General features: G+C 35.1%; 1 protein-coding gene across 1 annotated transcript in view; it reads left to right on the top strand.

Moving 5' to 3' along the window:
* The window catches only part of LOC128873423 (poly(A)-specific ribonuclease PARN-like), a 32,416-nt gene that overhangs the window by 2,921 nt on the left and 13,517 nt on the right, over positions 1-15,978 (top strand). Inside the window, exons 2-10 of the mRNA XM_054117006.1 lie at positions 87-300; positions 391-666; positions 741-1,023; positions 1,100-1,221; positions 1,304-1,530; positions 2,392-2,461; positions 2,530-2,585; positions 2,671-2,757; positions 2,852-3,044. Coding sequence (XP_053972981.1) covers positions 87-300; positions 391-666; positions 741-1,023; positions 1,100-1,221; positions 1,304-1,530; positions 2,392-2,461; positions 2,530-2,585; positions 2,671-2,757; positions 2,852-3,044 — 1,528 coding nt within the window. The remainder of the gene's footprint in view (positions 1-86; positions 301-390; positions 667-740; positions 1,024-1,099; positions 1,222-1,303; positions 1,531-2,391; positions 2,462-2,529; positions 2,586-2,670; positions 2,758-2,851; positions 3,045-15,978) is intronic.

Genomic DNA, 15,978 nt, shown 5'->3' with positions numbered 1-15,978 from the left:
GAATGCATTAAACATTAAAATTGATATAATAAAATTACTATAGTTGACTTTATATTGATTAATGAACGTTTTAAAATTTTCCACAGATTTCCAAGAAGTCCTTACAGAATTGGACGAGATTCTGAAAGACGCGTCATTTCTTGGAATTGATGGAGAATTCACAGGACTTAATTCTGGACCTGATGCTGGTGCCTTTGACACACCTACTCAGTATTACACGAAACTGAGGGCAGGATCTATGGACTTTCTCCTTGTACAATTTGGCCTTTCTGTTTTTACATTTGATACACAAACACAAAAGTACGTTTGTCCAATTTTTATTAATATTTTTATATTCGTATAAGTATCTAGAATATGATGTCATAATATGATGTTGCTTTTTTTTTACAGGTATACACAGCGATCGTACAATTTTTATATTTTTCCACGGCCCTTAAATCGTGCAGCTCCAGATTCCAGATTCATGTGTCAGGCATCATGTATATCATTTCTGGTCAGCCAAGGATTTGACTTTAATAAACTTTTTACGTTGGGTATTCCCTATTTGACCACAAGCGAGGAGGAAAAGCTAGTAAAACGGCTGGAGGAGAGACAAAAAGCAAGGGACGAAGTGCCAGAGTTGATTCCTATTTCGGATGATGACCGACCTCAGATCGAAGAGATATGGTAAAACAATAAAACGATTTATAACATTGTCTATTTAGATAAGATTGCTAAAATTTAATTACGGCTTATTATAGTTCGAGGGTAGACGAGTTTATCACATCCGATGCGGAAAAATTGACGATAGAGAAGTGTAACGCTTTTATTCGACGTCTTGTGCATCAAGAAGTAAGGGTGAGATGGCCAAATAAGTTGAGAGTTGAAAATAAATCTGATTGTTCCGGACACAGTCTTATAGTACAAAGATCAGGGACCAAAGAAGAAGAGGAACAGAAGGAAACTGAGAGAAGAGACAGAGAATTGATGGAAATTAAACAAGCAGTTGGATTAAGTGCACTTCTGAAAAAAATTTCTGAATCTGTAAGTCCCGTTGTTAAGTTTTGCTTGTGAAATAGAAATAAATGTTAATGTATTCTGAAGTATACTTTTATTTTAGAGAAAGTTAATAGTCGGCCACAACATGTTACTAGATCTTTGCCATATAATACATAAGTTTTTCGGACCCTTACCAGAAAGTTATTTGGAATTTAAATCTCTTGTTCATACCTTATTTCCTAGGTAAGTTATAAGAATTTATTAATATTCTTCTTGAATAAATTATGTCAACACGATTTATTATCTGAAAATTTTATTTTCATAGGATTTTAGATACTAAAGTACTTTGTCAGTCGCAACAATTCAAGGAAAATGTACCATCGTCAAATTTGAATGTACTACTAGAAAGAATTAGTAAACCACCGTTTAAGATTCCAGAAGTTGAAACAGTACCTGGTAGGAGTTACTCCACACTAGCAGAAAAGTGCCACGAGGCAGGTTACGACGCATACATCACTGGAGTATGTTTCATTGCATTGTGCAATTACCTTGGTTAGTATAAGTATTTTATATAAACTGTGTAAATATTTACTATAGGGGAGGCATCTCCGATCACCTTGACCTTGACATATGTTGTCAAGGACATGTTCCCGAGTAACTTTTCCTAATAACTTAACCGGTGCTTACTGCTTATTAAAAAGTTATTAATAAAAATGTATTATAAGTATTATACTAGAATCTGCGTATATGTACGTACGCTCGTGTAACAGGCTGCTGTAAACACATTCGCGTGCTTCAAATGTCAACATTCCAACGATAACAACTAGAAATGAAAGAGTACAGAATATAGGAAAAATGGGGGCCCGGGGGTTTGGCCCCAGTCAGGGGTTTGGGGGCGAAGCCCCCAACAACGAATATACAGCGCACCGCGCAGGCGTGTACACGGTTACCCTGGGGGCTTTTTATATTTCTGCAGGGGGTCTGGGGGTCAGCATGCGTATATCTTCGAGGCGTATGCTTTCAGCTGAAAAACTTTTTACTATAAAAGGGCTGCGCCCCCCAGACTGCCCGCGGATATAGTATAAACACCCTTCAAGGTAACCGTGTACACACCTGCGTGGTGCGCTGCAGTATTCGTTGTTGGAGGCCTTGCCCCCAAACCCTCGGCCGAGGGCATGGCCCCCGGACCCCTATTTTTTTCACTGTACACCATTTCGTTTGGGAAATGTGTGGTGTATTATATATGGTTATCGTAATAACTTTTTAATATGCAGTGAGCGCCGGTTAAGTTATTAGAAAAAGTTACTCGGGAACACGTTCTTGACAACATATGTCAAGGTCAAGGTGATCGAAGATGCCTCCTCTAATGTAAACAATTACCCAAATAGTTACAATTAATCAATTTTATTTTAGGTTCCTTACAAAAGCCTGAAATTCCAATAGTTCTTGCAAATTCACATCTTCTCAACCCTTTCATAAACAAGTGAGTCGTTTTCTTCTATGCCGTTAATAATGTTAAATATCAATACGTGATTTGTAATCTCGTTTCAGGCTTCTTATAGCAAGGTTAAAAGACTATCCTTATGTAAGCTTAGTTGGAAAGGATCGTAAGTTCTTTTATATCTGTTATTACATTTTTAAATGCGATCCATAGTTTCATGTTGCTAATGTAATATCTTGTTTTATGTACAGCAAACCCTAGTAGAGATCACGTATTTCATTTAACATTCCCGAAAGACTGGAAGCTTGGTGATATTTCACAACTATTTAGTCCATTTGGTGTGTAATTTATTTGGTGAATACTTTATATCGTAATGAGTTTCTCATTTAATCGTGCTTGTAGGAGAAATAATTCGTACTGCTTTTGTTACAGGAGGCGTGTACGTGTCGTGGTTATCGGACACGTCTGCGTATGTAGCATTAAACCGTCGCGAGCAGGCTAACTCAGTGGCGAAGAATCTATGTAAAGCGAGTACGTATAGGATACAGAAGTATGTCGAACACCAAGCATCGTTACAAATTAACCACAATACAGGAGATCGTAAAAGAAAATTATCTTCGTCAGAGTAAGTAATTGATAATTTATTCATACGTTTCTTTTTATACAACAAGTGTACCCCTCAATCAACATTTACATTGTTTCCTATCTGGAATTGGAATTGGACGTTTTATTTTTAATAAATCGTTTAAACAACACCTTCCAAGTATCAGCTTCTACAGTTATAAATAGCAACATGGATGTTTTTTTTTTTACCTCGTTTAACGAGTGGTCGTATAGAACGTAATCACGCTATGCTCGTAAAATACAGTGTGTTTGAATGATAGATATGTTTTCTCCATTTTTAGAATATAAGGAAACCATTATGCAGATGATATTCGTAATAATCGATTTTTTATATATTGAGGACACGGCATTATAGTAATTCCTCATTTTAAATTCGCCCATATCTTTATTATATCTCGTGTTTTCTTTTTCTTGTTCGATCGATGTACCGTTTCTTGTTCGTATATTTTAACTTATTTATCGTAATTACCATCGATTAACCGTAAGGTACTACACTTATTTTGTTATTCATCAATACCACCTTGAAGCTCAGTAGACTTCACTGTTACTTGGGATCTCAATATTGCTCACAATTACTTTTTTCATTAAAAAATAATAGAATCCAAATGGCGGATTTTACCTAAAATATGTTTGCACACAAATTTTAATATAAAGTTGTAGTTCCCATTTCGTAGCGTTTCAAGTGAACTGCATTTCTACTTGAAATTATATAATTATTTTCTATATAAAAATGAAACTCGTAAAATGTGTGTATTCGTCCATGTTTTTTTCTGTAATTCGAACTTTTGAAAAGTTTTGTATATTGAAAAGTTTCAATTTTTAAGAAAGGAAATTTTTATTTTGCATAAATTCACCCTCTGATATATTGTGAGAACGTCGAAAAGTAAAACAAAATAATATGAATTGATTTATTTAAATTTGTACACTAATCACGCATTGAAAGCTAGCTACCTCTACATAGAAATTCACTATTTTAATTTCTTTTACATACCGAAGATAAAACGTCTTCTATTTGATTGTTGACACCATAAATATTTTTCCTCGTGGGAGTAAGATCCTAAACATTATTGTTTCCGAAAAGTACGCGTTTACTAGACAATAAAATGGTGTCTATTTTATTTTGTGAATTTAATAACTTAAATATAAAATCAAAATGCATGTATAAAAATTGTATTATTATATTAAATCAGGGTAAAAAGGCGAGGTTCGTTGAGGCTGTTTTATAACTTACGCTAACTTAACTTAATGATTGATAATCTAATTTAAACGTAAGACGAACGAGAAAGAATTCTTCTATGTACACGAAGAAAACGAAAATGAAGTATAATTCTTAATAGGAAAAATAAAATAACAACATCAAACAGAATCTAGAAATTTTTACTTAAATATTTCAGATAATATACTTCTATATCTACCAGCATCTACATTTTCGAAGAAAATTTTCGATTAGAGATATTAATAAAACCAAACCAGGAATTAATCTATATTTCTACATTAACATTATAAAGTGACAGATTGTGTTTGTCCTGTATGATTTCGAAACCCATAGGATAGATTTGGGTGGGTCTCTCATTTCTAGAGTCTTTAGAATCTCTGGAGTGACGTAGGATACATCTGGTTATGCTATCCAATCAGAGTGTTGAATAGTAATCGATGACCCAAATAACTGGAGTTCACTGTGCATTATTTTAGTTTCATTTGGCCCAGAAACGAAAAAGGTTGTGCACCACTGACCCATGCCATAACTTATCCGAGGCTCACGGACACTGCGAAGAGATCGGTGGTGCGGGTTGTCCAGGTTCACGGGGCGGGCATTAAACGCCCGTGGAAGAGGCAGCGAAGACGGAACCGCCATAAAAGAAGGAAGAGTAACGCGTTATCGGCGCACGCGGAATAAGCTACGCGCGATAATAATTTCAAGCGGCGCGCCGAAGAGGAAAGGAGCGTAGCGGACGAGCGAAGAGGGGCGGCGTTTCGTACTCGAGGCGGCTTCCTAGGATTTCCTGTACACGAGTGATTTGCATAGGGTCGTAGAGCTCATTTTAAATTAATGCCCGCGACGCTTGTTACACGCGTGTCTCGCTTTCCCCACCCCCTTCTTCTTCATCTTCCACGTTGGACCCTTCTTCGTTCTTCGTCGACTCTTCCGCCATTTCTTTTTTCTCGTCGTCAGCGCGAACCACCGACGCCCTGCCTAGGAGAGTCGCCAGTAAATCAGAGTTTCTAGCCGCTGTCGGCGAGACTTATCGAACCCAGCGATCATGAATCGATCCGACAGATATCAATAAATTGATCGACGCCCGCTGAAAAATGATTTCTAAGCGTTGATTAATGGAGCCGTGGGACTCGCGAATGAGACCACGAAGAAGAATCGATTCTTGCTCGGTAAGATCAAGGCCGGAAGCACTCGCATACGTGGTGAACTCGCGGCTCACGCGATCGTGTACCTTTTTTTTTTATATTAGTTACAAAGTATCTGATTTTAGAACCTCATTCCTTGACGCTTGATTGCTTTCTTTTGGTGGCGATGAAGCCGAGACTGTGTTAGCCGGATCTGTTATGATCTGTTGCAAGCGATTGCACTGGGTTAGACACGTGAGATAGTCGTGGTTCTTTAGAAATTACGGCATCGTCTTTCAGTTTTTGCTACAAGCTTTTATCGTGTTTCGACCTCAGCATTAGTCATTTTTAACATCTTGATGGATATTGACATACACGTATATGGTTGCTTTTATTTCAAAACTACCATTACTTCCAATTGCAATACTTTTAAGAATTAAAAAATATACTGTTAAAGCGAAACAGCACATTTTTACGTTAAAATTTATTTACAGTTAAAGATTGCTTTGGTTTGTGTGTATTCAATTAGAACAAACAAAAATTCATTTAAAATTCATTCCTCGAGAAGTTAAATACTTTGAAGAAAGAAAATGATACATTACATATAAAGTAAGAAGTGACTCTATATGGTTGTAGAGTGAACTTAAGAACTTAAGTCAGTTAAATCGGATACTTAGGAACGAGATATAGTATATTTAAATTTTCAATTACAATTAATTGAAACACGAATAAACATCTATACAAAATAAAAATAATTTATGCACGACAGTTTTTTTTTCTATTTATTCTAAAAATCATTTTGGAGATGATCGTGGAAAATGATGTATGATGATGTCGATCCACTTATATTGCAGTTTTTGGCTTATGTACTATTCTAGATAATTACTTGAATTTTTATTCACAATTACTAGAAACATGACTAAACACATATACGAAATAACGAAGATGGCTGTCTAAAAATACTTCCTTATTCGTACGACGATGCGGACCCATTTATGTAACAAACTTTATCTCGTAGAATATTGAAGATAATCATTTAAATTTTCATTTACAATTACTTGAACCCCAAATAAAAATCTATACGAAATAACAATAATTTGTACTCAATAGGTTTTAGTTATTAATTTGCAAAAATCAATTTAAAGACGATCGTGGAAAATACTTTCTTCCTCGTGTGACGACGTGCTATTCACTTAGTGAAAGCACCTTAAATGCACCACGAAATCGTGCGAAAAAGAAGAAAAAATGATTTCATTCGTTTGTTTGAGCTATAAGATCGTTCGAAACCGTTCGTAGAATCGGATCGCGGCGACTTACAGGCGCGCCCAATCGCGCTCATTACGGGTACAAACGAGCCGCATTGCCCACGTGCGAATAAAAGCAAAACCACGCTGGTATTAGGGTCTTGATTAGAATAATGCAACACGCTTCGAATAACGTGTCGTGTCGCTCGACGGGGACGCGTCCGCAATGCAAATACGCGCGTATGAATCAGTTAGAACAGACGTGTGGACAGCCACTGCGGGAGGATTTTCAAATTGGAATAAGGGGATACACTCTTTCAGGCTAAAAAGTTACAGTCACGAGGAGTGTGGTCGAGTGTTTCGTTCACGAGTGTCCCGTGATTCTCATCATTTCTTGTTTTTTTCTCTCTAACCATCAGACAACAATATTGTTAACCATTTCGCACTTTCTACACTTAACAGCACGGTTGTCAACTTGGGAACATTGTCCTTAGATTTAGGGGGAAAATGTATGAGCTGGAATTTTTTTAGGGGGCAAATTTTTTAGGGAGATTTTTGGGGGATACATTTTTTAGAAGAATGTTTTTAGGGGTTTTTCAATGGAACGCCTTTAAATATACACATTTCTGTTCGTTAAGGTAGTTGTTCTCCGTTGAAATTTTGAGTTAATTGATCGTCTAGTTTACGAGATTTATGATCAATCAAAATACGAAATTATGTAAAATTCTACGTGAGTGGCAAATTTTGATTAATCAGACTTTGTAATCGCAAAATTGTAGACTATTGGCGGATGACCAGGTTCAAATCCCGAAGTTGCAGACCTTTTTTTATTTATTACATTTTTACACATAACGACATTTATTTATTTTCAACTAAATTTTAAATGAAATGTCTTTATTTGCGAGAAACTGTAATAAATAAATAAATAACATATTTTAGGAGGTCTTAAATAAAATTTAGGGATTTTGTTAACTTGCGTCAGGGGGAGATTGTTCTGTACTGATTGGCAACACTACTTAACATTCACTGTTAATAATCACATTAAAGCTGTAGATGCGACGTTAAATCTACAAAAAAAAATATTTATAAGTAATTAATTAATAACATTTTGGCAACTTTTATACACTTACCATTCCACAAATCATTAAATTTATTTTAATCGCAGTTTTTCAAATTGAATCTCCTGTTTTTATTAATCGTTTACTTATGGCAACCATCGTATTCCGTCAAAATCAATTTTAATTCCTTATTTTCTTGTTTTCTACGTATTGTGGTAGAATATTATTTTTACAAATGAATTTTTAAACATTTTCACAATTTTTCATGCAGCTGCTATTTTTTCCTTAATAGTTGATCGCAATTGATTATTCCTGACGCTTGTAATCGCAACATTAGCATCGTTACTTGCGAGTTAATATAAAATGTTTCATCGCAGGAGAGGACTTTAAAAAACTGGTCCTTTTTTAACGAAGATCGTTGGATCTTGTAGAATAGAAATGTAAAATTATTCTCTTTGCTTTCTTCATCTTTCTGCCCTCCCTCCATATCAAGATCCTGGGCCGATGGTCAGGTTGTCATGTTTTCGTCCGGATGTTGCTACTAGGCTTGCAACGCGGTGAGTTTGCAACTGAGCAACCTTACTGTAAAAGTTTAAACATTTTTATAGGCTACTCAGGCTCCCTGAACACGTGCGTTTATGATAGTCCAACCTATGGGTCCGTTACGGTCAAGAAGTCATCGCTAAGCCTTCCGTTCCCGGTATTTAATGACGAGGAAAACATGGCTTTAACTAAGGTTAATTAATCGCGAAGTGACAAGAGTTAATATGATTTCTTTTGGCATAAAATGAAACATTTAAACCCACGCAACATGTACAATATGACCCACGTAGAAGACGCTCAGAATCATTGGTTATATTCACGTATTTTTTGTCCTATGTAGCAACCGAATTTGTGTATGTTAATGTGTTCACGAGGGAATATTGCCTTGTCGACAGTGAAACTTTTTTATAAATAGAATCAACATCGTTTTAAGGGGGGTATTATTTTTCTAGATCGAAAAATAAGCTTTTCTTTTTATGAATAGCTGATTGAATGCGAAACTACCAACACATTTTATAAAACGCTGTTTTCCAATTAAAAATGGCTAGTTTTTTAAAGACACTAAAGCTACAAGTTTTATAAAAAAATCGAAGATTTATGTTTAAAGCGCTGCCATTTTGTAAATTTTCTTTTAATACATTTTCCTGTAGTTTCCACTATAACCACATTGATTCTGTTTGATTGTAACTAGAAAAAAAGGAAGGCAATTAATTTTCATTCATCCAATTTCAATGACTATTTTTTTTTTTTTAAAGAAAAACCTCTGTAAAGAGGTTGGGTATTTTCATTTTTTGTTAAAAATAATTTTGTTTAAACTGAAATTAATTTTGATGTAATACTTTAATGTATTTACTGTAAGCCAACGAAAGCTCATTCTCATCTGTTGGGTAGTTCAATAATTTCTGGAAAGAAAAATATAGCATAAAACTTTAAACAGCTGAAAGACCGATAAGTTTCGAATATTTAAAAACCCTTCAACAACATATCTAAATTTCATAAAAATCCATGATATTACTCTAAAAAGTGTCCGAATCCGCGTGGAATGGCCCCTATAGGAAACAGCTGATATCTCAAAGATTTCTGTGTGAAATGAAGTGAAGAAAATTACGAAATGTACTTCGAAACATACCTAAAATATTCTCGAAGTAGAAAAGAAGTTAAGAAATTTGTTCTTTGCAAATAAAAATCACGAGAAATACCTAATACTTGGCTCCCTAATATGGCTTTCTCCTTTTAATTAACCGTTTTCCGGGTCTTTGCAAGGAGATTATCAACATATGTCCGAGGATAATGAAATGAAAAATGAGAATCATTAGCTTCTCGAAGAGGGTTTATGAAACAAACGTGAACCAAAAAATTCCATTCTGTGGATGAAACATCAGTCTCCCTTACTCGGAAACTTACAATCTCCCAGCAATGGTACCTTCCCTTGCCTGGACACCGATTGAGAATAAACGCGACGTACGACAATAACAAACTGTGGAACGGTGAAAATTAATAAGCGAGCATCGAAACGGTCGTGGCGATAGGTGACCACGGACGCGGCACGCGAACGCCCATCGTCGATAAATTACTGGTCGCGCGATGTTTCCGCGTGACATGAAAGCTCCGTTCGTTGGAAAAGAAGCGTCGTCGCAGCACACGGGAAAGTCAGGCTCGCGGTACGGCCACGGATAAAAGTCGCGTGCGACACAGAAGCAGTCCGCAACGGTGTTGGCGCGCGTTTGCCCGAGTGATGCATTGGTACCGCCAAGTGATATATGCTTATGGGCCATGCGGGGTACCGGACACGCACACGCGAGGCCACGTAAAGAGATACACGCGTGTCCGGCTACAGCGTGTTCATTATGTACTGTAGCGAATCATAAAGCAGCCATGGGGGTGGGGAAAGGGGATTAAAATCGGCGGAGAATTTTCCGGGACGGCCTCTTAACGCGACGGGACCCTAACCGCGCGCACACGAGCGCCGACTTTTCCAATCGATATGATTTAAATGCCGTTTTGAGAAGACGCGATACGCCGCTGGAAAAATCCCATGCGAGGTGTTCAGTTCAAATTGTAATTTATACGGCTATTAATGAACCGGGGTTGACCATTATAAATTGTCCCAGTGTCCGCCGCTCGTTCTTATTTATCGTTCGCGAATAAATACTGGAATAGTACACCCACGGGAGGAGAGTGTGGAGAGGACGCGCGGAGAGTGTAATTAAGCAATTACAGTTCAACCACAATTTAACGGATTCTGGATTTGATGCGGGCTATGCCACGTGGAACTTGCACGCCTTACGCTGATCTCTCCGTTTCTATCATTTGGAGTCTTTTCTGTGGAACAGGATATTTAAAAAAATTTTGAAGTAAAGTTTTGACACGATACATAGCGGAGAACGTGCATATGCGTTTTTTTTTGTTTAAACGGCAAGTGAACTGCGATCGTCGTTGCGATCGATCGATGGAGATGACCTGAGGGATGCTCATATGTCATTTGTCTACACTGAATGATAGTGATCATCCAGGGCTCGTTCTTGAAAATCTTAATCTCGAACATAAATTTATGTATCGACATTAGGGCGGTTCTTAGTACATACGAAAAAAAATGCAAAAATATAACGTGTTTGCCCTCTTATTTTGTTGCATTATGTAAAAGATTATTTTATGCTATAGGTGGATAATTTAGTGCAACATTTAGAGATAATAGGTTAAATCTATACATAGATATATATTTATTATATTTGCAAACAACAAATTTATGATTATAGAAGCAATAACAGATTTTTTTTATTAAATTAAAATTCTTGTTGAAAAATATCTTTCTTATAATTCGTAAAGCGTTTTCCGTGTGTAGTTAACACACAGCTAGCAAGAGATGCTGAAATTTCTCGTCCTTTCTTGTTATGGTTTTATTAAATTCTTCAATTAGAACTACACCTTTCTCGACGTTATCGTTAATTACTTCGAGACTAGTGACCAGTCAGTACCTCTTGCGTGATCGTAATTTCCTTTGCTAACACTAGGGTCGCTTTTCAAAAAAGAAGTACTTGTATTCAGATTTAAGAAAAATTGTTACGATATAATTGGTTTATGGCTGTAGGAACGTTTCGTACTATCTGTGTTTTATAAAAAAAATAAAATCCTAAAGCCCATTTTGGAAATTTTTTCATAAAAATAAACACGAAAAGTTCTCCAGAAACATTTGTCATTTTCGATTCGTTTGTTTTTATTGCAAGTATCCAGTTTTCACTTGCACTACTATATACACTACTGTGATAAAAAGTGGTAAGGTATTGTACCAGGCGTTTGTTAATGTATTCAAACACAGCAAATTTACAGATATTTATAAATGAATTTGATCAATATTAACACTGAATTTGTTTGAAAACTTTGTGTCTTACTTCCTTTTTATCAAATCTTATTATCACAGTATATAACTGTAATCATCAGTTGTTGTTAATAATTATTTTTGTGCAGTTGAAATGATTTTAAATCTAAGTAAAACAACAAAGTACTGAATTTGTAATCTGAAAGAATTTACGGTTGTATTTTATTAAAAAAATGAAGACCTTCCGTGGAGGCGTATTGAGTCAGACATTATAGTCAGTCGTCCACATTCTACTTACTCCTTGTTTCTTCTTCCCCTTCGTTTGACAGTGAGTTGGTTCTTTTTTGCTACTCAAGTCTAAATCTCTATAAGAAGAAATCTCCGTATCTTCATATAATTTTTATTTTTCTTTAACTTCCAAAATCTGACTATATATAGAAAATGATTTTCAACATTACTATTAATTAATCTATATAAATTCCAAACTTCTTCCAAAATATTTTTAATTTCGTCACAGATTCCACTTACTAAGGTCTAACTGTATATTAAAAATAATTCTATAGACATATTGCAGATATCAGCTGTTTTCTACAAGTTTTCGCCCGAGTTTGCTTTCGATGGAAATTCCTGAGTTCGCAATTGTTATCCGAAATCAATAAAAATTTCGTTTCTTATTATTAATATATTTTCTCAGAACATGAACTAAACTTGTGACCAAGAAAATTGAAAATTGAATTTTTTAGGAGTGTTTAAAGAAATAATATCAATTTTCACCGTTTTGTGTGCAGCTTTTTACAATAAAAACATACTTTAAACACTGATATCAATCCAATGTTTCAATTTATATTTAAGGTATTCAAATAAAGTAAGTGTATATAACGTTTGAAAATGATCAGCTAATTAGTTCTTGAGTTGTCATCCCCACAGATTGAAAAAATATTATTTAAAAAAACGACATATCTCAAAGATTTCTATGTGAAATGAATTGAAAAAACTACTAAATGTACTTTAAAACATACCTAAAATATTCTCGAAATTATTGACACATGACATAAATTCTTCTGTATAAAAAAAAAAAAATATCCCGAGAAACACATAATACATATTTTGACACCTAATGAGGTTTCTCCCTTTAATTCGAATTCGAAACCCACCACGAACACGCGCATGCATCGCGACGCGCGTGCGTAAAACGTTAGAACCATTTCAACATTTACGCGAGGGTCTTACTCGTAATTAAAACTTTTCAACCGGGATTTCTTATCTCCTGCTGAATAAAGAACACCGGCGACGAAGAAGCCAGGTCACTTTGCATATCTGACCGGGCAAATAACGTTGGCGATTCCAATGAACAGCTCCGCGAATCCAAACCGCGGCAAACCGCGGCAAGTAATGACGATTTACGATGCAGATCACTGTGGCTATGCATTAAGCTATTAATATCAGTCGGAGGTACATTAACCCTCGGCTGCCTAGGTTACTTACCGCCTTACGAACTCCAAAGAAATCACACGTAGCATGCTTATTAAATGTTATTTATTGTGATGCCGAATCATTTATTAAAGAGATTATTAGACATCTGGTTCACCTGTGTCGGAGTGGGTCGTGAGTCCGATAGTAATAAATTTCTATCCGCCGCCGCGAACGAACGTGAATAATACGGGACATTGTAGCAGCTGCGAGCATTTTTATTACGTCGATCAACCATTAAGTGGATTGAACCGTAGACGCCGGTTACCGAGCCAAGAGTTGGATTCAATACACTTCATGACAAAGTGATCGAGCGCCATTCGATTTTTAGTTGTTCACAAAAATATCGCAACACGGAGGGATACCTCGGTTGAAGGGGCCTCGTTAATACGGCGCTTTTCAATTGTAACATCAAAAATTAAGTAATGTTATGGACATCGTATGCTTTTAAAGCGTAAAGCGAAGCGAAGTAACGGCTTGGCTATTTATACGAGACTCGATGGCTCGCTAGAATCCGTTAATATAGCTTTATAAAAGAGTTACTCTTCTCGTGTAAATACCGTCATCGAGTCTTGTATTGATTAGAATCATTGGTAATTGGGTAAGCAGTTACTTTGATTTTTAATTATAAAAATTATGACTTTTGTTTGTTTTTCTTTATTTATGTAAATACTTATTTAAAAATATTTTAATAACAGTTTTCTATTTATCTTGACATATTATAATCTTCTTACAGTAGTCTAGTACCAATTAGTGTTGTTTCACAAAAATTCGTGAGCGTTCCAAGGTAAGAGATGTGTAGTGTTTCTAAATACATTGACGTGTAATACCATGAAATGCTTTTGAGCATTTTACTTTATTAATTTTAAACAGCTATCGTACATAAATTGACTTAAGGTAGTTGTTTTGAGATGGTCACGGTCAAAAGTATAACTTATCGAATTTAGAATACAAGATAGTCGAAACAGTACAGCCTTACTGCTTTGACACACGCCCATAATACTGGAAAGTTCTGCATGTTCCGCAAAGGTTTATGTTAAAATTACAAAATTTGATATCTTTTTTTATAAAATTGAGCGTCAATTTAAATCGAAATAGGCTCATATGATTCATATTTAATCCTTTATTTGACCGCGGGTAGATTTTTGCTGGAAATTCTAAGAGGCGTAGAGGTGTTAATTTCACAAAAACATCAGCTTATAGGGAATGATAAGACGGAAGTTTTTTATATTTACAGTTTATTCATAGGATGTTTAGTTTCAAAAATAAAAATTAAAAACTTAAAAGACCTTTTTCCTGAGAATTCGTAATGGTTTGATCCTATTGCTGTTGTCTTAAAGAAAAAAAAAAAAACAAAACTCGAACGAATGAATTTAAAAAAAATATCGCCTTATAAAGAATGACAAAACGAAGTTTTTTAATATGAATAGTTGATTCATACAACGTTTAGTTTCAGAGATAAAAATTACAAATGTAGAAGATCTTTTTACTGAAATTCAATTTTTGCGATGAACTTCTAACTTTTCAGTGTTTATTTTCGAAACTTAACATCCTTAACATCCCACATAAACTGTAAACATAAAAATGTTTCGTCTCATCATCTCCTATAAGTTGATATTTCTTAAGAATTGATTTAATAAATACAAACATTTCTCTGAGTCTGTTTCTCGAGGGCATATATGTATATACACTTTTCGCAGCCAAAGGGTTAATCAAAGAGCAACTAAATGAAGTTTTGTTAAAATCCTCCATTAAATAAATCCATGGAGCAGCTACCTTAAGTAAGGATATAAATTGATAGAAGACATCCAGTTGTTTCGAAAAATCCTTTGTTTAGACAAAACGCTCAATATTTGTTAATTACTCTATATTCTTTACATTCCCATATCTCTATTTTATTTCACTTTTAATATCTGTTTTTCAAACGCTCGGTAATCCTCGGACTCCGACAGGCAATACCATCGTTCCGGGTTGTTGTTGTTGTTGAAAAGAACTCTATGCCCGTCGAAGACCAGTAATCGCTTAATCGTTACCTTGTTGACACATGTAATAAAGTACATTTAAATCTCGAAAGTCTGACGTCTTTGACGACCTATCAATCCAGCTAACGTTCTCTCTCTCATCACATCTCTTACTTTTTGAAATTTGTTATGAAGGATTTTCACATTTCACAGTCCCAAACTTATTATCTTTACGACCACTGTATAATATCAGGATAAAAATCGCAACAATCCAAAGATCTGTCTCGTCCAAGCTGACTACCATACTGAAAAGTGCTTCAACCCCAAAGATATCTTTTACATTCATATTGAAGTTTATTTATTTTAAACTTGCAAGCTTGTTTTCACAATGTTTTCTCTGGTACGACACTTTTCCCTAGCCTTTCTCCTAACTTACCAGACACATACAGTGGGTGTAGAAAGTTTTGTACACCGATCAATTTAAAAAAAAACTATGTAAAATTGTAATTTATTAACTTATTTTTGATAAACAATGACATTCTACATATTCTCGGAAATCTCTGGAATAGATAGATTACCAAAAAAAAAAAAAAAAAATAGCTATTTATGTAAGTTGCGAAATTAACAAGAAAAAAACAATTAATCGATAGAAATGTTGAAGCAATAAGTATTCGGACAACTGTTTAAAAGTACTTTCCTGGAAATTTGATTGTTTCTAATTCGTACGGAGCAATAAACTACTGTGTTTACGTTACAAACTCTACTGTAAATGGTTCGTCATAAGAATCGTACAAATACTTATTGCTTCTATACTTTTACCCACTTTTCGCATTTTTTTTGTTACTTTCACGAATTATATCAACTAGTAAATGTTGTTTGGACTATATCTATCTTAGAGACTTCCGAGAATATGTAAAATATCATTGATTATAAAAAAAGAAGTTAAGAGACTACAATTTCACACAAAAGTTTTTTTGGGAAATTGATCGGTGTACGAATACAT

Source organism: Hylaeus volcanicus, chromosome 3, assembly GCF_026283585.1.
Source record: "Hylaeus volcanicus isolate JK05 chromosome 3, UHH_iyHylVolc1.0_haploid, whole genome shotgun sequence".
Classification (NCBI taxonomy): domain Eukaryota; kingdom Metazoa; phylum Arthropoda; class Insecta; order Hymenoptera; family Colletidae; genus Hylaeus; species Hylaeus volcanicus.
This window is presented reverse-complemented; position numbering and strand designations above follow the sequence as displayed.